This window comes from Pecten maximus, chromosome 5 (genome assembly GCF_902652985.1).
Source record: "Pecten maximus chromosome 5, xPecMax1.1, whole genome shotgun sequence".
Classification (NCBI taxonomy): Eukaryota; Metazoa; Mollusca; class Bivalvia; order Pectinida; family Pectinidae; genus Pecten; species Pecten maximus.
In genome coordinates this window covers 21,615,410-21,639,444 of record NC_047019.1, presented here as the reverse complement: position 1 = coordinate 21,639,444, position 24,035 = coordinate 21,615,410, and the positions used below count along the sequence as shown (strand labels likewise).

General features: G+C 33.3%; 2 protein-coding genes across 12 annotated transcripts in view; one reads left to right on the top strand and one right to left on the bottom strand.

The window, feature by feature from the left end:
- Nucleotides 1-63: 63 nt before the first annotated feature.
- LOC117327500 (proteoglycan 4-like) lies at nucleotides 64-22,325 on the bottom strand. 5 transcript variants are annotated; one of them, XM_033884525.1, is made up of 10 exons: nucleotides 22,119-22,325; nucleotides 19,531-19,716; nucleotides 18,728-18,823; nucleotides 17,979-18,005; nucleotides 12,392-12,673; nucleotides 9,549-9,878; nucleotides 9,002-9,016; nucleotides 7,394-7,903; nucleotides 4,921-4,967; nucleotides 64-4,478 (listed from the first exon to the last, which is right to left on the bottom strand). In XM_033884525.1, the coding sequence occupies exons 1-8, from the start codon at nucleotides 22,161-22,163 to the stop codon at nucleotides 7,406-7,408; spliced, it is 1,479 nt and encodes a 492-aa protein (XP_033740416.1). In that variant the 5' UTR covers nucleotides 22,164-22,325; the 3' UTR covers nucleotides 64-4,478; nucleotides 4,921-4,967; nucleotides 7,394-7,405. The 5 variants fall into 5 exon arrangements, with proteins under 5 accessions (XP_033740416.1, XP_033740419.1, XP_033740417.1 ...); XM_033884528.1 differs by having other exon boundaries at nucleotides 12,392-12,637; XM_033884526.1 differs by lacking the exon at nucleotides 9,002-9,016.
- Nucleotides 22,326-22,382: 57 nt separating this feature from the next.
- The window catches only part of LOC117327497 (trichohyalin-like), a 33,748-nt gene continuing 32,095 nt past the window's right edge, over nucleotides 22,383-24,035 (top strand). For 6 of the 7 annotated variants that reach the window (XM_033884514.1, XM_033884518.1, XM_033884515.1 and 3 more), the window contains exons 1-2: nucleotides 22,383-22,523; nucleotides 23,572-23,788. In XM_033884514.1, the coding sequence (XP_033740405.1) occupies nucleotides 23,662-23,788 (127 nt within the window). In that variant the 5' untranslated portion in view covers nucleotides 22,383-22,523; nucleotides 23,572-23,661. The remainder of the gene's footprint in view (nucleotides 22,524-23,571; nucleotides 23,789-24,035) is intronic. The other variant, XM_033884513.1, reaches the window with a different exon arrangement.

The following is a 24,035-nucleotide window of genomic DNA, read 5'->3' as shown; positions in this document are numbered from 1 at the left end:
GTCAACAATCTAAAACTGTTGATTGTTCTGTCAGATACAGTAAGAATAAAAACAAACAGAATATTTGGTACATTGTTTAATTAATACAATACACACTGGTTGGCATGTTTCAATTTGATAAAATAATAAGAATACACGAATTGTCATTGTGACTTTAGGGGGAAAACCGAATCAAAGTCTCGGAGAAATACATCTAAAGACTAGAACATTTTCATTTCAGCTGTGAGCACAATGTCCCAGATATCGTCAAGATGGAAAGCTGACTATAAGCTACATTTATATGAAATGAAATAGCAACCTTTATATATTTGCATTTTGGTGTATAAGTATTCAGCCAGGTTGTTAATATCATACTATCACATTCATGTTAAAAATTGCTGGAGACTGAAATGAAAAAAGATTCCAATTTTTATCGATATTTCCGACCCAATGACCTATCATTCACTCACCACTAGTAGACGGTACTTGCACACCAGAGGGTTGAAAAACTAAGCAAGCCGACAAAGAGACAGCATTAACAATATCCCACTCGTATCACCCTGAATACCGATTCTAATATCTTATTTCACAGGCAAGAAATATGATGAAGGCCAGGATATTTTACATTTTACTAGTGAAGATATTAAGGACCCACGGTAATAAAAGCAGAGTATGTACATGGATAGACAGAGAAGGTTTTGCTTTTGTGCACATATTTTTTCTCCAGATTTTTTAACAGAAATTGTAAGTGATTAGGGTAGTACTTCGGACAGAAGGATAAAATAATCCGAGACAGTTTGTTTGATCCACCTTTAAAAGATGGTATGGGACTATTCACTACAATAGTATTGATATCAATTGATTTGTAAAGATGTTAACAAATCTATTTCATCCCTGCCTGGAATGTTGTACACAGTAAAGATTGTCTTGCTTTGAACCTATTTCTGTTCTCACAAAGCTTACACTCTCAGGTCTAAAACTATTACCAATGGTCACATTACAATTGTTCCTAAAACTTTTACCCAAGGTCATATTACAATTGTACCTAAATCTAATACCAAAGGTCACATTACAATTGTACCTAAAACTATTACCCATGGTCACATTACAATTGTACCTAAATCTAATACCCATGGTCACATTACAATTGTAAAGGAATTTTAATTTTGTTAAAAATAAATGTTGTAAGTTTGTAAGGAATTATAACTGTTCAACACTTAAACATAGCACTATTGATTTGTATTGATAATTATTTTTTGAAAAACTTCCTAAATTATGTTTTGATCCCTGCCTTAAAGCAAACTAAACTTTGGTTACAAAAGCTTCACAAAATAAATCTACTGAAATGATTCCCAATCCACACATACAGCTATATGGTGTAATATCAAAACAAACATCAAAGGTTTCATACATAATTCCTTTAGTACTCATTTCTAATGGAGGATAAGCTGAAGATTGACTACATGTACAGGATTCAGAATGAGAGTTTGGTAGGTTTTGTTTGTGGGGTTCAACGTCCTCTCAATGGCCTGGGTCACAACAGGATGAGAGTTAAGTAGGAAGGAAAGATTCACAACATACTAGTGCAAATAAAATATGTAAAATGCTATTTTGGAAACCATCATCATAAAAAGAAAATACATGTAGCACCGAATGTATTTTATGACCTGAGTAAGCCTATCTAAACAGCACTACAACTATACCTGGGTGGGGACTTAGTCCAAAATACACGACTTTCACTTTGTACAGAAACTATACTGCAAAATTCAGGTATTTTTGACTAGGTGGGTTAAACTACAGAATTTTACTACAAACTACATCACGAGCCATTTTAATTTCTGTACATCCTTTGATAAGAGTGTGTAATTTCACCCAGGAAGACTTTATCAATGCAAGATATAAATCATTATACCAATTCCAAAATTATTTTTTTCTCATTCAGAGCATGTCTACAACTCGTTCTTAAAAAACGAAACTTCTTTCCTAAGAAAATTACTTAAATTTATTAAGGACAGACTGGTATATTTGTTCTTACATGTAGACAGAAGGATCGACCCCTTCCTGACAAATATTAAAGCAGGCCTTAAAAGTTTTCCAATGGGTTGGAAGGTTGCCACGATGACGTGTAACACAACATGAGTAAGAAGGGATATTGCACTATTACTGGTTCATCTCAACTTACAGTGGACAGAGGTAACATAAAACATCAACAAAATACATCAATCAAAACTTTTTAAACCGCTGATCTCGCTAGAATGATATGGTTTTAAGTCTGAAGTCTTTTTCTTGGTTTCAGAAGAGTATTGTTCACTTGCTTCTGGACAAAATGCCAAAAATATACCAATAAAAAATACAAATATACAATGTTGGGAGAAGGGAGATAACTCCCGACATCAAATTGAATTTTTGATTGACGACTGCTAATGCAGTATATGGTCTATATTGCAGGAAATATAAAAAGATATGTCTGTCTTTGATTTCATTGTGGCAGCATATATATGCAAATCTAGCTGATGAATATGTATATAGAAGTTTGTACAATTAGTGCAGATACTGTTTGAATAGATGTACCGTCAATTATAGGGTGATAATACTGGGAGTTAGATGATGGACTGACCTGACACATTCTGTTACCACTATATATGACTAGTATAAATCTAAGTTTTAACTACAATGTACCTGGTAATGTTTTATTCATTCGCCTTGTCATTTAAAGAAGAAAATTGCATATCAATAATATTAATATTATTGTTTATACTAACTACATAATTCTATACATATTCATAATTTTTAATATTGATTACATATTCATGTTTGTATAGACTACATTTAAATTTTGTGGTAATAAGGATCTGGCAAGCTATTATCGATATCAGAAAAAAAAAATCTTTTTCTTTTCTTTTTTCCTGGATTTAATCACATTGTAACATTATTTATCATGGTAATTTTTCAAGTGTACTTTTAACCAAAAATACTTCAGACTACACACATACATTATCTGAGAAGATAGCAGCACATGACAAAAGCACTACAGAACATTAAACTTACATGCATAACAGCAAAGCTTGATCAATCAAAATTTTATCAAACATTCATTATAATGAGATAATACAATTCTAATCTTGCTACAATGCTCGTAATCTATTGAATATTTCACACTCCAGAAATATTTTACATCATTGAAATGATACATGGAATGAAAAATCAACAGACCATTAGGGATACACAGTATAGGGTTAACAAAACAATTCAAAAATAAATAAAATGTCATGTGAGATAGCAGTACTCATTTACATAGTATATTATGTACTAATTATAGACAGCGGTATAGATCAAACATAGGTAAAACATTAATAAACAAATGTTTACAAAGTACAAATTAAATATTGCAAAATGAAAGTTTTTTATGCATGACTGGAGAGTTCTTTCAAGGGAGATAATTAGGGATAAAAATTACTTAGAATGGTGGTAGTGTTTTGTATTATGTGGTCACAAGCATTTTGTTTAATCAAGACATATTTCTGTGTCATTTTACACCAAAAATGATACTTAGGTAATTAACTTTAAAAATATAATTGAATTGTATGCACTTATGATTAAATAAAATAGAATTTAAAAAAAAATCTGAAATGAGAGCACCAGTTACAAGCTTCATCAACGAGGCTAGTACTATTTATAGAGATTATCAAATTGTACCAAACCCTTTGGCAAATCAAGTGCCCAGAAGAAAAGCTGAACTTTTTTGAGCAATATATATATATATATATATAAACAATTTCAGATTACAAATATGAAACCTATTTTTAATTTTCTTTTACTCCTTCAATAATCATGTGAAAAACCAAACATATATCAACCTATCAGAAATCATTTGGTGGCAAAACACACTCAACAAACAATCCATGTGCATTCAAATATGGCTAATCTCTTACAATAACAATCAGGTACAGCATGATATAAACATAATTGAAAACTAAGGAAATACACAAAACCTTATTATTGAAATTTGTTGTACCTCAGATGCAAATATATATATCTAGTGGTTAAAAGGCTGGTTAGGTCAACAAGTAAACAAATCAGCTCTCGATACTTGAATGCAAAAGATATTAATTCTTCTCTAAACTCTTGAAAGATGAACACAAGTTGCTTGGTGTATTATGGCCTTTAAACAATCCCTGTCCACATTCTCCAAAAATATTTATTTGAACATTAATATAGTACAGCATGATAAACAAGACAGTTTAAAAATGCATTGGAAAAATTCTGCAAAATTGCCTAACAGCTAAATATCACTGGAGAGCCAATGAACATCTAAAACATGCTTGGTAAGCAGCTTATTTTCAGTGCCTTTCTGGTTCAGTGACCATGGTGCAGCCATTTTGTCCATCTCCATTTGTAGCCTATTGGATCTAGTCTACGGAATCTGAGAGTCCATCTCTGGCAGGGATTGCGTAACATGGAGACATGGAAAGGCAAAGGGATCTGTTGGCCATACACATCTGTAATGACAAGGAAGGGATGAGTTAATCTGTACAGAGAGTCATCTTAAATTGGTGCAGTATTCATACTCTTCACTCAATTAAGATAATGTCACTTAACACTTCAGGAATTCTTCAAATACATGTACATCTATTTTTGTTCTTATATTTGTCATCATGATAAATGTACCACTATGACAGAGGATTAAAAGATGTTAATTCTTGGAATTTGCTGTAGAAAAGACGTACTGACTCCTGTGTAGGTTTGAATTCTTACCTATATATTTACTCCTGTGTAGGTTTGAATTCTTACCTATATATTTACTCCTGTGTAGGTTTGAATTCTTACCTACATATTTACTCCTGTGTAGGTTTGAATTCTTACCTATATATTTACTCCTGTGTACGTTTGAATTCTTACCTACATGTATATATTTACTCCTGTGTACGTTTAAATTCTTACCTATATATTTACTCTTGAACTTGCTGCTGCTCTTCATCTGGTTTGACCTGAAAAACACATTAGCACACAATGTTATAGAACTGAACTTGAAACGTGGTGTCACAGATTGTAAATGATAATCCTAAGATCACTACTTTCTATCGTCTTACTAATTATCTGTTTCCAGTTTATCAATAGAATACTCACCAACAGAGACAGATATTTTACCTTTATTTTAACATCTATCTTAAATGGAAAACAAAATGCAAAACATTCGCTTTTTTTTTCATTTAGCAACAAAAAAAGGTTGCGCTTGAAGCACAAATCAAAATAACTTTGACTATATATAATAATTGTATATAGTGATTTCATATTCTACAAGTAAGATAGGTGATTTGTATACAGGTGCTCCCATAGCCTGTAGGATATGTATGTAATTGTAGATAGAGAAGTAGAAACCAGTGGAGTGCATTCCATTTCCCTGTGAGTGTCAATATATACATTGTATACAGGCCATTCTGAGAGTCAATATGAAAGTAGAAATCATTATCTGCACACATGATCACCTTCAAAAAGCCTGAATAAAACAGCAATGACTTGCATAATTTTGGGTCTTGATTTTCCATTAAATAACTTATTAATATGAATCATGCTGAATGATCGAAACCTGGACAATTATTTTCAAAAATGGCCACATTTGTGAAAGCGATGAAGCTTGTCAGATATCTGTAGAGAATAAAGATGCCCAAGCACTGCTTAGCTTGTACTATTAGCCACTGGCAAATATCTAATATACATGTACATCTTAACAGAGCTCCATTAATGCTTCTAAGTTTCAAAGTCCATGAAGGATACATATATACAAGCTTAAGTGAAACCTCTAGCTAGCTGCCATAGAAACCAATCCAATATCAATTACTAGGGGAGAATTGTCCAGTGTATTTTATACACAGCTATAAAAGCATGTTTTACTTCAATTCTGGAAAAAAAAATTTAACCTAGCAATAAGTCATCTTACAACAAGTTAATTAAACATTTTTATAAGAGCAAAAGCAGCGCAGGTTTCTGTAATTTCTGCTAAACCTGTAAAAGAAACTAAGGATCATTTAAAACAAATACAATGCATTGTTAGATGTGTACAGTTACAATGGCATTCACATGTCTTAAATCATCAGTCTAAAACAATAGATATAATACTTAGTGGGTTAAAAACCAACATTCACAAACCATTAACACATAAACAAACCATTAACACATAAACAAGACAACCTCGATGTAACTCCAATGTTTTTATTTCTTTAATGCATACACAACATTTCAGATACACCTGAATCTCATTGTAATCTTACAACATGTCAGATGTTATAGATATTCATCAAACTCTTTTTTTACTTTGTCATTAAAAGCAGGATTAACGAGATTCATTCATGATTAGGAACTGTTAGTACACAAACACCTAAAAACACATCACACACACATGTTGCCATGTCAATGAAAAGTTGTACACTGTTTGCAAAATCCTTTAGTAAGAACAGCTAGGATAAATCTCCAAGATTGCTGAAAATGGCGGACAATAATTTCAACTTTCCATTTATTAAATGATCTCTATGTGCACTAACCACAATATATGTACAGGTATACACCTATAGCTAGGTACGATTCCATATAATCAAAGAAACCCAACAAAATCAGAATACTTAGGTAATATATTTTAAAATACTTTGAATTTATGCTGTTTTTCCAGTATTGCCAAATTTTGAAGTAAATGCTAACATTAAATAAGCATGTTTAAACTGGGGCTAGTACTACACCAGTTTCCCCCCATTAAACTGCGGCTAGTACTACACCAGTTCCCCCCCCCCCCCCCCCCCCCCCCCCCGAAAACCAAAATATTTGCTGCTTGCATGCTGTCATCTTTTCAGTTCTTTCAACTAAACCCTAGTATAACAATGCCATCAATTATCTAGAGAAATGTGTGTATTAATTAGGGGTTTGACAACAGGCAAAGCTACTGCAAACGACAATGGAATAATAGGATACCTTTTAATATGTTGGCAGGGAATTAGGTACATGGAACAAGGTCTTACTAAACAGGGTAAAATTTAACAAGATCAGTAACCACATGCTAATTAGTGACATGTTTTCACCAACTGGTCAATTGGTCAACCATTTACAGCATAGTTATACCAATCATCAAACAGTGCTTAAATAAACATTTCACATTCCCAGCAGACCTTGCCAACAGGGTTATTGATGAGTTAAACTAAATAATTGGTCATTGTCGAGTGTCGAGTGTCGAACCACACACACAAATCCTACTCAGACAGGAACCAACATCAAACACATCCATGCTTTAGATTACATGCTGAATGTTACAGAATTAATTCACACAAATACTGGTACTCCTGGGATGCAGAACTCCACAGTAAACTTGACTGGATGCGGAACTTCAATTCTAAACAAGCTGGATGCAGAACTCGCATGTCCAATATACCTTTGTCAATGTCTAGTCATCGTAGCCTCGTCTCCTCCTCCTGCGCCTCTCAGCTGCAGACTCCCCACTCGTATCTTCACTCTCACGTTCCTCTCTTCTCCGTCTCCTCCTCTCTGCTGGATCCTCTTCTGCATCCTCCCCAGCAGCAGAAGCCTTTGCTGCCCTCTCGGCTGCTCTCCGCTTCCTCCTAGCCTCCAAAGAATTGTCCTCGGGTTCCCAGTCAACCACAGGTTCTGGAGAAGGCTGTTTAGGCGGAGGTGTAGGTTCTTTTGGAGGGGGTGTTGGTTCCTTTGGTGGAGGCGTTGGTTCCTTAGGAGGTGGTGTTGGTTCCTTAGGAGGGGGTGTTGGTTCCTTAGGAGGGGGTGTTGGTTCCTTAGGAGGTGGTGTTGGTTCCTTAGGAGGGGGTGTTGGTTCCTTTGGCGGAGGCGTTGGTTCCTTAGGAGGTGGTGTTGGCTCTTTAGGAGGGGGAGTTGGTTCCTTTGGAGGTTCTGGAGTAGCCTCTTTCATCACCTTATAGTTGACAAACACATAATGTACAACATGTACTTCAGTGTGACTATATCACTGGTCATACAGAAATGAAACGGTTCTTACTAAGAACTGTCAAAGATTTTTTATTTTGAATATAATCCTGTAATTAAAATTGTCCAAGGAAAATAAATAACTTACCCTATAACTATATATAATATATAAGATCATGCATATCTTAACTGAGTGAAATACAAATAAATTTACATGAATTGCAACCTTATAATAAATTTCAAAGTGAATAAGTAAATAGTAAATTAAAACAAAATATATGAAGTCACAAAAAAAAACCTGTAAAATTACTAAATAAAAGCTTTGTGCAGCATGAAATCATTTTGTTGACTTGAAAAGCAAGTTATAACGCAATGCTTTAAATAACAAACAGTAAGCAATCAAACAAATTTTTTTTAAAGCAAACAAATCATTTCTCAGTATAGTATATAATTGGTCAGAGATATTTTAAATGACTTATAATTGGGGATGATTACAGTGATCTTCTCCTTTAAACTCTAGTTGTACCTTGTATAAAACAGTCGGCCTAAGCTATGTCTTATGTCATACTTAACACTATAATGATGTTTGGTTGTATAAATGAATCACATCATTATATGACAAGGTGATTGATGTAGAATATTTTTGTGTAATCTAAAGGTAGGTATATACAAGAAAGAGTTAAATATATTATTTCTACATATATACATAAGAGAGATTAAGAATGTTCTCAATTTGGATTCAAAACCTAAACAAACTTTAAGTTCTGACCCAAAGTTTGCAAACAAGTATTATAATATATATATATCTACATAGAAATAACAGTGATGTTGTATTAACTAAAGAATAAAGACGAAATTAATCATATGGGGGATAGATAGTAATCTGTCGGTTGTTTTAGAAGGCAACAGAATTGAACTAAAAGTAGGAAACTTGAGAGCAAATATTCTAAGTATGGTACATGTATATAGCTTATGATTCAACTACGATTAATGAACAAAGAAGCGACCACTAACAGATCAAGTGCTGTATTAGTCAAGTTATTGAGGGTATACACTAAAGAAACGCTACGCCAGCTTTAAAACTTACTTTTTCTTCAGGTTCCTAGATTGACAAAAAAGTACAGGAATATGTACAAAACATTCAAAGGGGAGGACATTGTAAATGGAACATGTCACATGGCATCGCAAAACATTCACCCATGCAGGACAAACTTTGCTTAGACACTTAATCGTTATTTGATTTCATATAATGTTTTTTTTTTTACTTCAAACAATCATTTATTAATAACACTATCATAAAGCAAGCTGAAAATACATATAAAACAGCCATTTAACACCTCTCTAACGCTGAAGCTAGATTTGAATTTTTCATTCAGATTTTATTTGACAGGTTGATAGCCAGACGTTGTCGGTATGTTTTCTGTATTGCATCAAACAAGTATACAAAATAAAGACTGGCTCACTAGGAGTAAATCATACTTCAAAACACTGACAAATAAATGGTGACTGGTTGACAGTACAACACATTAGCCTTTGTTAGTCTATACTAGTCAAACACAGCTACCTTAAAATCACCCAGCGCGGTTAGTTTTTATCTTAGCAAAACGTCATACATAGCAGGCATGAGTAAATACCTCATCGGACTTAGATGTGCTATCGTCTCCTTCCTCCTTTTTATCATTTACCACATCCTCTTCTTTCTTATCAGTCTCATCCGATGTTTCTACATTTACTTTATCATCTGATTTATCCTCGGATTTATCATCATCACCTTTATCAATGTCTTGTTCAGATACTTGTTCAGTAACTGGTTCAGATACTTGTTCAGTAGATTTATCAGATTCTTCCTCAGCATTATCATTTTCTTTTACTGTTTCATCCTTAGTTTCTTTATCATCGACTTTCTCATCTGTTTTTTCTTCAGAATCTGCATCTGTTTTATCAGTCTCCTCGACGGCTTTCTCCTGAATTTTCAAAAGCATTAATGATGATGTGTAACAGTTATTATCTTTTTTTTTTAAGTTTCAATCTGTTAAGTAAACCTCTTGATTCATCTTGTTATCTCAATTTTCCTCTATCAATAAGTTAACCCTGATGACCAGCCAACTGTAAGAAACATGATAAGGAAGCATTCATAATGATTCATGATCAGGGAAAAAACGATTGTACTTGTTATCTTATAAGTAAAAGCCTTCCAAAGCCTTAGACTAACCTAAGTGGCTGACTATAGTGTTTGGTCTAGTTTGTAGTAGCTGGTGGCTACCTCGTGACCACTGAACACAACAAAGGGAGAGGCATGTTGCATGCCATCCAGAGCTATCAGTGTCTTGCTAAAGGACACCATTATGACCAAATTAAAAGGTATTCAGTGACTTGTGCTTATGCAAAACACTATCTGCCATGATCAGTAGGGGTCGAACCAAGCACCACAGATCTCCACCAGAGGTGGCAATATCCTCATCTCTACTACATGAACTACTGGCGTGAACAAAAAAAGTACAAGGATTTAATTATGACGCATGCTAATGTCATGTCTGTATGCTGTCTTCCCCGACTTGACAGGTATAGGCAGACATTAGAGCACCTCACTTACAAGTATACTGATGACATCCAGAGGGCTTTACCAACATATACATGTACACTGTACATATGTAAGTTATAATAGACTATTACATTGGTATCCAACAAATTAGGATTGCAAGCCTTATCAATTACCATTCTTCAAAACAATGAATCAAATTTCTGATCGTCTTAGTTCATATTAAATTCCTTCATTATTGATAAATATCATGAAATTGAATATAAATACTGATGACAAAACACATTTCACATAACATTTTTTCAGCAAGATTGTTCATTTGCTTCTTAATCTTTCAATCTACAGTAAATTACAGTCAATACTATTGCTATAGACATGATACCATCTCAATCAGCTTAAAGGCATGCCAGTGAGCAGACGGTCATTTTCACTCCTCACACAGCTGTAAAACTAAATACATTGCCAACTAAAACAACTTATTTGAATATCAATATGCATAAGTACACACGTTTTGTAATAGAATGCTGTTAAAAATATATACCGTGCTAAAAAATAATTTGATACTGAAAATATTTAGTATTCAAATTAAATCCTACATTCCAGCATGATATCACATCTGCTACATTTTGATGACTCAAAAATATCTTTTTAACTTTTCCACAGATATCATCAGCAGATATCCTTTTTACTTTTTTACAGAAATTATCAACAGGTAGTTTCTTAATTTTTCCACAGATATTTCTCATAAGATTGAAGATGAGCTACACTGATTGTGATGAGGTGTCATGTCACCATTTTCTGCCCTACTTCACATGTAAAATTCCACACAATGGCCTACTTCCATATAATGTCACACCTGACATAACATTACGATCCTTCCTGTTGTGCTAGATAAATGTAGTTGGTATATATATAGACCATAAATATCTCCATCAGTACTTAATACAATCTACCATGCTGCTTCAGGTGACACGAAAAGAACTATGGTTAAATATACATTCATGTATAAAAACTTTTAACGACAAAAACTAAATTGCAGTGAACTTCCCTTATTTGTGATCTTACTTTCTGACAATGTAGCTTTTTTACATAGCTAAAACTTATAAAAAATCATAAAAATTGTATCATCATTCATTCAGGTGTTACACAGAAAATCAAGAGAGGTACCCCTGAGTCAGTTGACAACCTGATGCTACTAGTTGTAGGGTTTTGATTTGTTGCACATAATTTGAATTTTTTATCTTCACAAAACACGTTAGTGGAAGCAAATGTCCATTTTTTTTCTATGAAATCCATAATCAGTATTTTATTACATGTGTATCCACATTTAAAGAGAAAAGTATGGACTGTTGTGAATTAAGAAAGAGACGTTTTTATAAGTCACTAATCACTGTTTGTTATCAGGACTGTTAAGTATGTAATCATTCACATACTTAATTATTTCTTTCAATTCTTACATACTTTTTTCTTCATTATGATCATTTAAAACAATATTAGAATACAGAATCATCAAATTTTCAGCTTAGCAAAATATCTTAGCTACATGCACCACAACTTACTACTTGATTTATGATCTGAAAGAAATTACTGGCAAAAGGTAAAGGTTCAATCCAAAAGGTTCATGCCAATTAAAAATTGTAGGAGACCATTAGCTCATCTCTGAAAACTGAATCAAACAGGTAGACTGAAGGTTTAACCATGATACTTTGTTATTCATCAACAGCTAGCACACAGGAAATTGGAGGAGATCTGGATCCTAAACACACTCACACGGAAATGTCATGTTGATCACTGAGTCACCACTACAAATCATCAGTATCAAGTGAAGGGTGGAGGGGAGATCACTCCATGCACAACACAGGTATTCTCTGTATTGATCAAGGATTATAAGGAGGGACACTTTAAATCACATGCTGCCATCAGGCCACGCTATGTCACCTCCTCCTTAGCTGGTTTGGCCTCGTCACTTGTTTCCTCGGTGACAGCCTCATCCTTTGCCTCTGAGCTGTCTTCTGCCTTAGTCTCTGAACTGTCTTCAGCCTTGACCTCTGAACTGTCTTCAGCTTTGTCCTCTGAACTGCCTTCAGCCTTGACCTCTGAACTTTCCTCTGAAGCCTCAGTTGGTTTCTCACCATCTGTGCCCTCAGTTTTTTCTCCCTCTTCAGTCTTTTCTGCCTCCTCATCCTGTTTAGCAACATCCTCTATTAAGGGAGTTTTTTCCTATAACAACACAATTTCTGTTTACCTTCCTACTAACAAACTGACGGACAGGTTTAGGCCTACAATGTTTTGTATGGTGTTCACTGCTAGACAGCACAATTTGCATCTATTGAAATAAATGATTCCCTGTAATTGTACAGTCAACATTAATAATCAATTTCATCGAAATTAATTTTTAATGATTTTATCTAATGTTGTCAGTAAAAAACTCCTATTTAATTTTACCTGCCCATCTATCTCAGCAGGCTAATCACCTTATTATTTTTTTTATTAATGATTTGATTATGAAACAGTTTCCTTTTTCAACTCAAAATTTCTCAAACTTTTGTTTTTGATTTTCACACATATTACTACAATATATTTGGCTGGATCATTGACATTTAACAATCAGTAAACTAGTAATTTCAATAGTTTTATGTACCCCGGTACATATCACCATAAGAGTGGTCTAAGATACCACTGAGGTACAAGCCTAGTATATCCTAGTCTATAGCTATCTCCCCTAATGTAAAAGTTTAGTACGTACCATACTTATTATAAATAATTCCCCTCCCCTAGTGTAAAAGTTTAGTACCATACTTATTATAAATAATTCCCCTCCCCTAACATATATGCCTAATGTAAAAGTTTAGTACCATACTTATTATAAATAATTCCCCTCCCCTAGTGTAAAAGTTTAGTACCATACTTATTATAAATAATTCCCATCCCCTAATGTAAAAGTTTAGTACCATACTTATTATAAATAATTCCCCTCCCCTAGTGTAAAAGTTTAGTACCATACTTATTATAAATAATTCCCCTCCCCTAATGTAAAAGTTCAGTACATGTACCATATCTATCCTTAAATAAGCCCCTAGCGTAAAAGTTCAGTATTAAAGTAGGGATTGCTTATTTGTAAACCTGTTTTAGCTGACTTTGATATTTCTGCAAAAAATGAAGAATGGGCTAATTGTGAGCAGGAGCTTATTTGTGAACCTAGCTGATTTAGCTTACTCTTTTTGATAATTTCGGAAAAATGAAGAATGGGGCTTTTTGTTGGCAGCTTATTAGTGAATCAATATGTATATATATGGGTAAATAAATGAAAGAACGTAAATAAGACACCAAAACATTTTAAATCACGTAGAGGTATTTTTGGACTGGGTAAGATTTTATAGCTGCACATCATTTGCCAATCACATGTATCTTGGTCTACAATCTAATGAACACCATCACATGCACTTCATATGCTGCTCAATGGACCTTTGAGATGTTAGATATTATATATTTACATTCATTACATACTCAATTAGGATGAACAATGTGTGTAGGTATCACTGTCTGTTACATGTTGAGGGTGGCAATGTGTGGGAGAAATTAGCATGTGTTCCACAGAACTATAATAAGCACATACACTTCAGGCCAAACCTACCTATTTCTATGTTAAACGTGACTGTACAGACAATCCTATATATATCCATTCTTCAAATTGGTGACGTAACTGTCATAACTACACGGCATGTTACAGAAAACCAAGTATCTGTACCCAACTGCATGCAATCTAGGCTTATGTTTTTTCACATAAAAACTACATTTATAAATTAGGTATATAAATTTCAATATTTGTTTGGGATATATGAATGATGCCATAAAGATGATGCATACAAACCAGATTGTATAAAACTTTGGCCTTACACATGAATCTATTCCTATCAGACACAAGGATCATTTTGAACAAAATCTCTATTTACATAAGTCTGGCCTGATATATAGTGCATGTATGAATAATTAGTTCTTATAAATATATCTGCCAGACACCCTGCTTACATAGCTAGTGTAAGTGCAGAGAGGGTGTACATGATAATTAGGAGCAAACATATACATAAGTTTGGCCTTGTTGCCAGTCAGGCAGTACATACACTCCCACTGGTTATAACCTACTGTGACACAATAACATAGAGAGATCTTATAACCTACTGTGACACAATAACACAGAGAGATCTTATAACCTACTGTGACACAATAACAGAGAGATCATATAACCTACTGTGACACAATAACATAGAGAGATCGTATAACCTACTGTGACACAATAACACAGAGAGATCTTATAACCTACTGTGACACAATAACACAGAGAGATCTAATAACCTACTGTGACACAATGCAATAACACAGAGACATCAGGGGAGTCAGCTGGGTACTGACTGAAGAAATCAGATACTGATCATAATAGAATTACACAATCTCTCTCAATTATTCTGTAACAAGTACCATCACAACATAATCAAAATCAAGAAATACAAGAAAATTAAAGCTATAAACAAATTATATATCAATGAGTTTAAGCTTGTAACTTGAATAAATTGTTATAGGAGGACTTGTGCACTAAATTGTAATGATATAAATGTACCTAAGTGTATATCAAATGTTGTGTAATTATATCAGCCAGTATCAGTGAAAACAATCAACAGTACTGGTAGATGTACATGCTGGGTGGATTATATGCACAAACGCATGAGGACTTGGTTGCAACAGTAGATGGCTGTATGTGTATGAGTAGGCCGGATGGTACATGTGGTGATGGGTTCTGTAACCTTTCCAATTACTGCTGTATCTATATGATGTACATAACTCTAGCCATACATACACAAGACTGATGTCAGTAGTATATATTAGCACTGTGGATCAATCACCTCTCCTTGTTAAATGCCACATCTTTGCTTAAATTCCAGACACACCATAAAATAACTTACACTTAAAAATAAATCAATCATAAAAAGCAGTCTTTTTTTCATAAGAAATCTGTCATAAACAGGCTGTTCTGTATGAAAGCCAACAAAAATTGTGTGTTCTATCAACAGCTGATTCAGTTTATGAAATAAATATCTGCCATCTGTTTCCAATTTCCAATGAATTATGTTTAACTGAAAAAGGAAATCTGACAATTTGAAATGAGTTATGTTCATAGGAATTTAAAGGCCAGAAATCACTTTACCTACATCAGAAAATTTGCTTCATTATAACTCTCTAATACCAGCATTGCAAAACACTGAACAAAAAACATACATAGGTACCGGTAGATATTATGATTTCAAATATGATTTTAAATATGATTTCAAAACACATGCAAACTTTAACTTAAAAGATGTCTTTATGATATACATGTTATCTGCCATATGTATCAAAAACCAGGAAACGGCCTGTCATGTAAATTAAGTTGAGAAACTCCCTCACTGATGACTGATAATATATGAATAATATGCAAACAATTTAAAAAGCACTTTAAGGTAGAAATTTCTGAAAAGTCTCATGAAACTGAATAGAAAGTAAAAAGATGTCACTTTCAATATAATTAAATAAACTGTCACACCTCATATACTTATATAATGATAACACAGATTAAATCTAACGTACCAGCAAATATAGCAATATAAACAATCTTCTGCAATCAACCATGTTAGTTCAGCATGCCTAGATACACACAACTCCGGTCCCAGGTAGTCATATAATTTGTAGGTACTTAAGGTATATATGTCATTATGTCATAGTCTGTCACAATATCATGATGTCATATTTTTGTTTATTTTACAAGCTAAACAAGTTTATTGAGTGCTTTAATACTTTCAAAAATGATATATGTAGTAGAATGCTATTATTGCAAACATGCATCAGTTTACTTGCGACATTTTTACCATTACACCTTAATCATGTTGAACTCTGATGATGGCTTTTTCATCAACAAAATGTAAATGAAGGTACATTGTGTTTACAGATAAAAGCTGACATTTTAGTCTTCACCAAAGATACACAAAGCCTATTACATAAATGTTTTTCCCTTTGTTATTTTAATTCCCATTACTCCTGTAGTACTTACAGTTTACACTGCATTAACGTGCAAATAATGTACAATCGTAAACCCGACATATTTCTACATGATTATTTTTAAGTCAATGGAGTCTGCTAACATTGTCTTTGACATTTTGATATAGAGAAAGAATTTCCCACTCTATCTGTACACGTGAGGCCAGTATAAAGTACCCCCTCCCCATCATAATGGAAATTATAAAGTACCCCCTCCTCATTATAATGGAAATTATAAAGTACCCCCTCCTCATCATAATGGTAATTATAAAGTACCCCCTCCCCATCATAATGGAAATTATAAAGTACCCCCTCCCCATCATAATGGTAATTATAAAGTACCCCCTCCCCATCATAATGGAAATTATAAAGTACCCCCTCCCCCATCATATTATCACAGAATCTACAATATCATAATGGAAATGCTTCTTCTCTCTTTTACCAACTGGTAGAGTCTACTTCTCAGATGATCTGATCTGCTAGTTTCCTTATAGTGGCCATATTTGAGGAAGAAATATGTTGTGACACAATGTATGTACAGTCACAGCCGAAGACAAAGGTATTATTACAATATTCACCATGCAGTAGATAATTAATGGATATATCTGACAACCAAACCTGATGTATAGTATATATATCTGACAACCAAACCTGATGTATAGTATATATATCTGACAACCAAACCTGATGTATAGTAGATATATCTGACAACCAAACCTGATGTATAGTAGATATATCTGACAACCAAACCTGATGTATAGTAGATATATCTGACAACCAAACCTGATGTATAGATATATCTGACAACCAAACCTGATGTATAGTAGATATATCTGACAACCAAACCTGATGTATAGTAGATATATCTGACAACCAAACCTGATGTATAGTAGATATATCTGACAACCAAACCTGATGTATAGTATATATATCTGACAACCAAACCTGATGTATAGTAGATATATCTGACAACCAAACCTGATGTATAGTAGATATATCTGACAACCAAACCTGATGTATAATAGATATATCTGACAACCAAACCTGATGTATAGTAGATATATCTGACAACCAAACCTGATGTATAGTAGATATATCTGACAACCAAACCTGATGTATAGTAGATATATCTGACAACCAAACCTGATGTTTAACACAAGCAGTTTAATACTGTATATACTAGTTAGTATTGTCATCGGGTCATTCAGTATAAGTAGTCAACTGTAACTGGTCACGTATCAAAGTTCTGTGATGGTCTAGACATGTCAGTATAACAATTATTAGTCAATCAATATGCATATCCAAGACTGTAACCCTAGTGAAATCTCAGGTGTGAAACCTTGGATCACGTAAAGAATCTGCATAGATGTAACAAATTCAAACAGGTGGTTTCAAATGTCTTATATTTGAAAACTTCATGACAACCCATGTCGGAATAACTCCATGCCCATGCTTTTACCTCGTCTTTCTTTTCCTCTTCATCATCCTGATGTACAACATTGACATAATTCAATTAAAAGTCAAACAATGTCATAGATGTGGCAAAAATCAACACAATGTGCTCAATCAAGGGCCAAGAATCAAAATCTACATCAACGAGATGTGTTAAAGGGCGCTAACCATGATTGACTTCCACTGTTCCAGTGGTTAAAGATTTTGTTTTATTACAATCAAAGCACATATTAGTTACAATCTGTACTTGATATAAAACAAGTTGGATAAAACCATAATTGTGATGTTGAATCATGAACTCAACTAAGACGACTTTGAAATGTCACAATGAAATGTTCAGGGATTATGAAAGAATAAGATCTAACATTTGAGATTTTCACACCGTCATTGAGATGAAACCTTTCCCTAATTGAGGACTGTTTTCATAAGAACATTCTTAATAGACAAATGTAAGCAACATATTGTCTTTTTGGTCCCAAACATTGAATTTCAAATGATGCATAGTCATTACATGGGTAAATAGACCATACATAGGTACACACAATATATATATTCCAACAAACATACAACTTGTATGAAATTTGTTAACTAACTCATATATGAGGTGTTGTTGAAATCTGAAAAAAATACAAATTACAATGTCAATATCATTGCCATTCTTGTTCAAAAATAGCATTATACAATACAATCACAACAATATACAATACAATTACATAATACCCAAACTTTATTTCCAAAAATTGAGGATGAGCTTACCGAGAGAGTGATTGTAGCTTGTGACACATGATCCTCCAGCTTCAGCATCACCTTTAAAGTATTATCTTCTACTGCATTATAGAAATCTTCATAGTCCTGTGGAAAGGTAATCACAAGTTGCAGCATTTGTCTATATGAATTTTAATATTCATATTATGAGGAATTCTATCTGATACTTCTTATTTCTGAATAAACTTACCAAAGTGTTCTACTTTATAATTACACATGTACATTTGTACATACAGGAATGCTAGAAAAGGTATTCGTTTTCCAGATATACCTAGGCCTGTTATACAGGTTTTTTTAGTGTCAAATATATTCAAATGGAATTTTGGACAGGCAAATGACGGAGAAGGAGCTTTATCAACAAAGAAATTGTCATATATTGTTTTGTCCTCTATCGCCGCTACGACCACAGCCTCGTGTTTTTGTTGAAATCTTGCCTCAAATGCAAACTTTTAGTTACCAAGTGTGCACATGAAACAATCAGTTAAGAGTTCATATGTATGTGGACAGTTTCATTTGGCTTTTTGTTATACTGATAATTACCAGCTACCAATTTTTAACAAAACTCATTCACAACTTTCATGTTAAAGTTTTTTGCATTTTTTTATTGTGTTATTGCATTGTATTAGTACTAATATTAATCAAAACGGATGATTGATGTTTTTATAAAGAATATCTTAAATCCTCTGTGTTAGGAGTTTTCAATAAGTTTACTTTTGTAAAACACACATTGATATTCTACTCTGATATTTTATTGACATATTCAATGTACATGCCTAAGTTTATCTAGGGCTTACCCCACAGTATGTGTCATCATTAAATATCTGAGGAGGAAGGGGAACACTGCCTGGCTTTGAAATCTTTGCATTTGCTCGCATGAATTTCTTTTCTTCTTCATTTTCTGGGTCACAAATGTCGATCATATCATATTCAAATTTCTGACTGGAGAGTACCTGCTTGATGTGCTCTTGTTTTTTTTGAAGCTAGAAGAAAAGATAAACCATATTAATAGATTGACATAAATAAATCCGACCAATGGCTAACTAAATAATACATCCATACACCACCAGTACCCTGCTCATCATTTGTGACCATGGCAACTAAATGACATCTACTGTTTGGTAAAGTAGCACCATTGTATTTTCTATCTCTCAAACGCATACATACCATTTTTCAGCTTAATCAGCTAGACAATGCTCTATTAGCATTGTTTCTATATCAATAGTACTGGAAACAGCTTTAGTGTAATTTTATATGCACAGTTGCACACCAGGTAATAAGTTTGACCACAGGTGACAGGTCACTATCATGCGGTCACAATCAACTTTAATTAGTGGTTTTTGGGATTGTCAAAAGTGGTCATAACATGCAATAGCAGGATGGCATAGAATTACTGAAGTGACCAATACAAAGGCATATAGAGAAAAATAATAGGACTGAAAACAGTGCCTGTAATAGTAGGGTGGTGGTAATTATGAGGTGGTCATTAAGTGAGGTTTCACTGTATAAGATTTTCAAAATCTTCTCGGAGTAACTCATTATTTTGATAACCATTTCATTATAAAGACACGCAAAAGCTTAAACAAATATTTCCTGTGCATATATATTATTACCCACAGGAAGTCTTTTTAGATCAACATTGCTACACGTACCACATACATTTTAGCTTATACACATGTTCACAGTTAGTTTCCTGCTATATCCTTGTTTCACATGTAAATTTAAAATGTGTCATAAGAAGGGGTTTCTGTATGAGTTATCCAGCAGATAATATATAGATAATTATATATAAGTATCCCTGTGATATAGTTATACAGTATAAGCCTTCGAAGGTTCATATCGTGAAATTTTACGTTCATTATTATCGGATATTTACGTCTTCGTTATTTGTCAAACCTCTATTATGTTTATCATCAGATATTTACATTTCTAGGTTCAACAAATAACAAAAATGTAAATAAACGTAAAAACGTATCAAAGTCTTATATCATAGGACTACCCTGTGATAAAGACGTTAGCCCCAGGGTACTCCAGCAATGTTAGAGGATAACAAGATGAGAAACAAATGACAGGCACCATCTAACCTCTAAATATAACTTCCCAAGGCAGATTTACACTGCACAGAATGTCAAATTTTCAAAGTCATGATTTTGATCATGTCAAGCAGCTAATTTTGTTTGAGTGTTTAAAGTTGTCATATATATGCATGTTATTATCGCTTTTTAATGAATCCATTATTAAATCCATAATAACCGAACATTAATGTTCATTTAAAAATAGCACTAAAAGACACACAATCACAATTATTTACATTTCCTGTCTTCATTTCGGTAACAACTCAGGTTTAAAATCAATGCCGCCATGTTCAAATTAGGTTATGTGAAGTAGTGTAATGGTGTAGAAAAGTGTTTTGTGTCTAAGTATTATTGATTCATTTTGGTGTGAATTTAAATGGGATAAATAATACCTAAACTGTACACACATATCATTGTCACCAAGTTTAGACTTATGAAATCCAATAGTATTGTCTCTTTTCTTTCGGCACTAAAATCAGGACGGAACTTGCACAGTATCAAATAGGGTTCAGTTGCTAAATGTCAGTTGGCCAGAGACCTTTAGCTAGCTGAAATAGGCTCCCCAGTGGTGTGTTTTCAGATGAAGCAGTCATACATATGCATGGTGTTCTGATAATAAACAATATCTCGATCATCTTTACAATCAGTGAATGGTATTAAGATAGGGATGACTTACTGCATGTTAAATTTATAAACTTATTTCAAGAAATGACCTCCAGAACAGGTAAATATATTAGAAAATCTTAAATCTTGACAAGTCTTCAGTGCTTTCATTGTGTACATGTCCTTGGCTTATTTCTTGCTGTTTTTCTGGGTTTTTTTGCATGGGCTATTTTTACCACTATTCAATTTGTTATTACAAATTATTCTTTATCCACATCATTATTTGCTAGTCAAAGTTCTGCTAAGTGATCCCTGCTGTGCTTTCCACTTTTTCCATCAATCCATGTAAGATTGTCTTGAATGTATACGAGTACTTTGGCAGAGTCTTGAGTGCTATTACTAGGTAAATTGAACCCAGCACCAAGTGTATCATATGCAGCATCATTCAATCTGTCCATAACTAAATTTATATTGGCAGCGATAGTGAAAATATCAAACTGAAAGTTGACCCAAACTATCATGTTTCATGATTTGTCAGCAGTTCTCCTGTTAACGAAGAACATGTGTTCATGCGAAAACACAGTTGATAAATGCGTATACATATAAAGTGAAAATTATCAATTTAATACATTTTAGTATACTTCATCTTAAATAAGTGGGTGTGGCATTCCTTGAACTGTCAAAAAATGTAAACAAAGATTCCTTACCCCGGTAGTGGACGTCACTGATGTGTAGAACAATCGTAACACCATCTTGCAAAGAAATGGGTGCAGATTTGAATCAAAATAGAAGCCTTGAATATGCAACTTTGCACCGATGAAAAATAAAGTTGAGGATGTTGCTGATTTTATATGGATGCTGGCTGGTTGATAGTCCCCTTCCGGGTTTTAATTTCTACACATGAAATTTCTACGTAATTCTACTTCCGGTTACTCTCAATATTTGCTCACCATTTGCCTACGTCACACTTTCTTACACATCCGTTCTCTTGTTGCTGGGCAGGTAAACAAATCTACACCGGGTACATATTTTCATTAAGCATGGAAGCAAACGTCAATAGATGGATATACAATATGTTCAGAGATGAAGTTTGAAAAATATAGTAACGTTTGGTAGGTATATGGAGACATGTATTGATAGAAATCACTGTAAGAATACCAGTTAAACAATTGAAATGCAATAGCATTTTTCCTAACTAAATTGAGCTGATAATATAATTGGATTTACAAAATAATGATGATGAGGGAAATGAAGGTTCTTTTTCAATGATTTGAAAGATTTTACATTCACGATATATTAACAAAGCAATTATTATGCTATGTCATTATAGGGAATTGTTTTATTGAAAAGTTTCAGAACAGGAATGTGAAACAGGAGCATGCATGTTTTTCTCATCAGTGTGCTTTACTAAGTAAACAGAAAATAGAAGCTATTTGCTGTTGTTACCTATGACAATATGATGCATGGCCCTGAAATATTATTATAACTAGTTATTTTCTTTCATTTCAGTACTGAAATTTTGTTACTCTTCAATTTTAGAGGGAAAACATGAATATCAAAAATCATTCCATTAGATATATTGCTTACTGAAATGCTTACTTATTACTGTTAACGTTGCACTAAATGTTATTTATTTTCATACATGAATAAAATGGAATTGTTTTTATTGGTCATAATGAAAATGAATGGTCTTAAATTTCTGTTAACAATGAATATCAGAAATTATAATGTGATAATATTATAATTAAATCAGAAAAAAAAACCAAGCACAGACAAAAGAAACAAAATATCATGATTTCAAAGATTGATATATTTTAAGGTTTTGCATCTATGTTTAGCATTATTTTCTGACATTATTTTATGGCTATACAACACACATTATTACAGAAATATAAATAACTATCAGCAATTTTAACATGGCATCATGCATATTCACATTAAATTCATTTTTGGACTATATTAGATTTGAAAATCATGTTTTGTTATATATATATCCTTCTGTTCCATGAGTCTACACTGTGGGTTGGTGGTTAATTGCTTTTAAGAATTTTGTTAGTATCGTTTGGCACTGTTCTTCTGTATGTGACGGTGTAAATTATGTATTGATTAACAAATCATGTAGTTTACAAATTAAAATGTCTGTTTACAATTATTTTTCAGATACTTTCAATTCAAGATATGTGAAAGGTGTTATTCCAATTGTGAACAAAACAGTACAAGTTTAAGTGAGATTTGTGTGATATCAACAAGATGAGTTATCGTGCAGCAGAAGATCGGGATGACGATGACTATAGTTACAGTGATGATTCATTCATCAGTGAGGACGAAAAACCAGCTAGACGCACAGAATCTTTGAACCGCACTCGCAAAACAACAGGTATGTTTTATTACATAAACATGAATACATCATGTTATTACTTTTATCTATAAATTAAACCAAGATCAAACCTAACCTTTGTCTTCTCCCCGCTTTAATTTTTTTGTTTTAGTACAATGTATATCAAGTGCTAGTACTACAAGTTTGTTAGTTTTCACTTTGTTATGAGTTGAATCTTAGTACATTTTTTGTTTTTGTTTTACTTGAGATGATATTCATCAAATTCTTTTACTTTCTTTTGTTTCTA

What these genes read in the sequence shown, in the direction of transcription:
- LOC117327500 (XM_033884525.1), bottom strand. Translation starts at nt 22,163, where the DNA reads ATGGTGTTACGATTGTTCTACACATCAGTGACGTCCACTACCGGG. An exon ending in CAGTGACGTCCACTACCGGG is followed by an intron (nt 19,717 to 22,118) that starts GTAAGGAATCTT and finishes CTTTTCTTCTAG; the next exon opens with CTTCAAAAAAAACAAGAGCA. An exon ending in AAGCTACAATCACTCTCTCG is followed by an intron (nt 18,006 to 18,727) that starts GTAAGCTCATCC and finishes GTTGTACATCAG; the next exon opens with GATGATGAAGAGGAAAAGAA.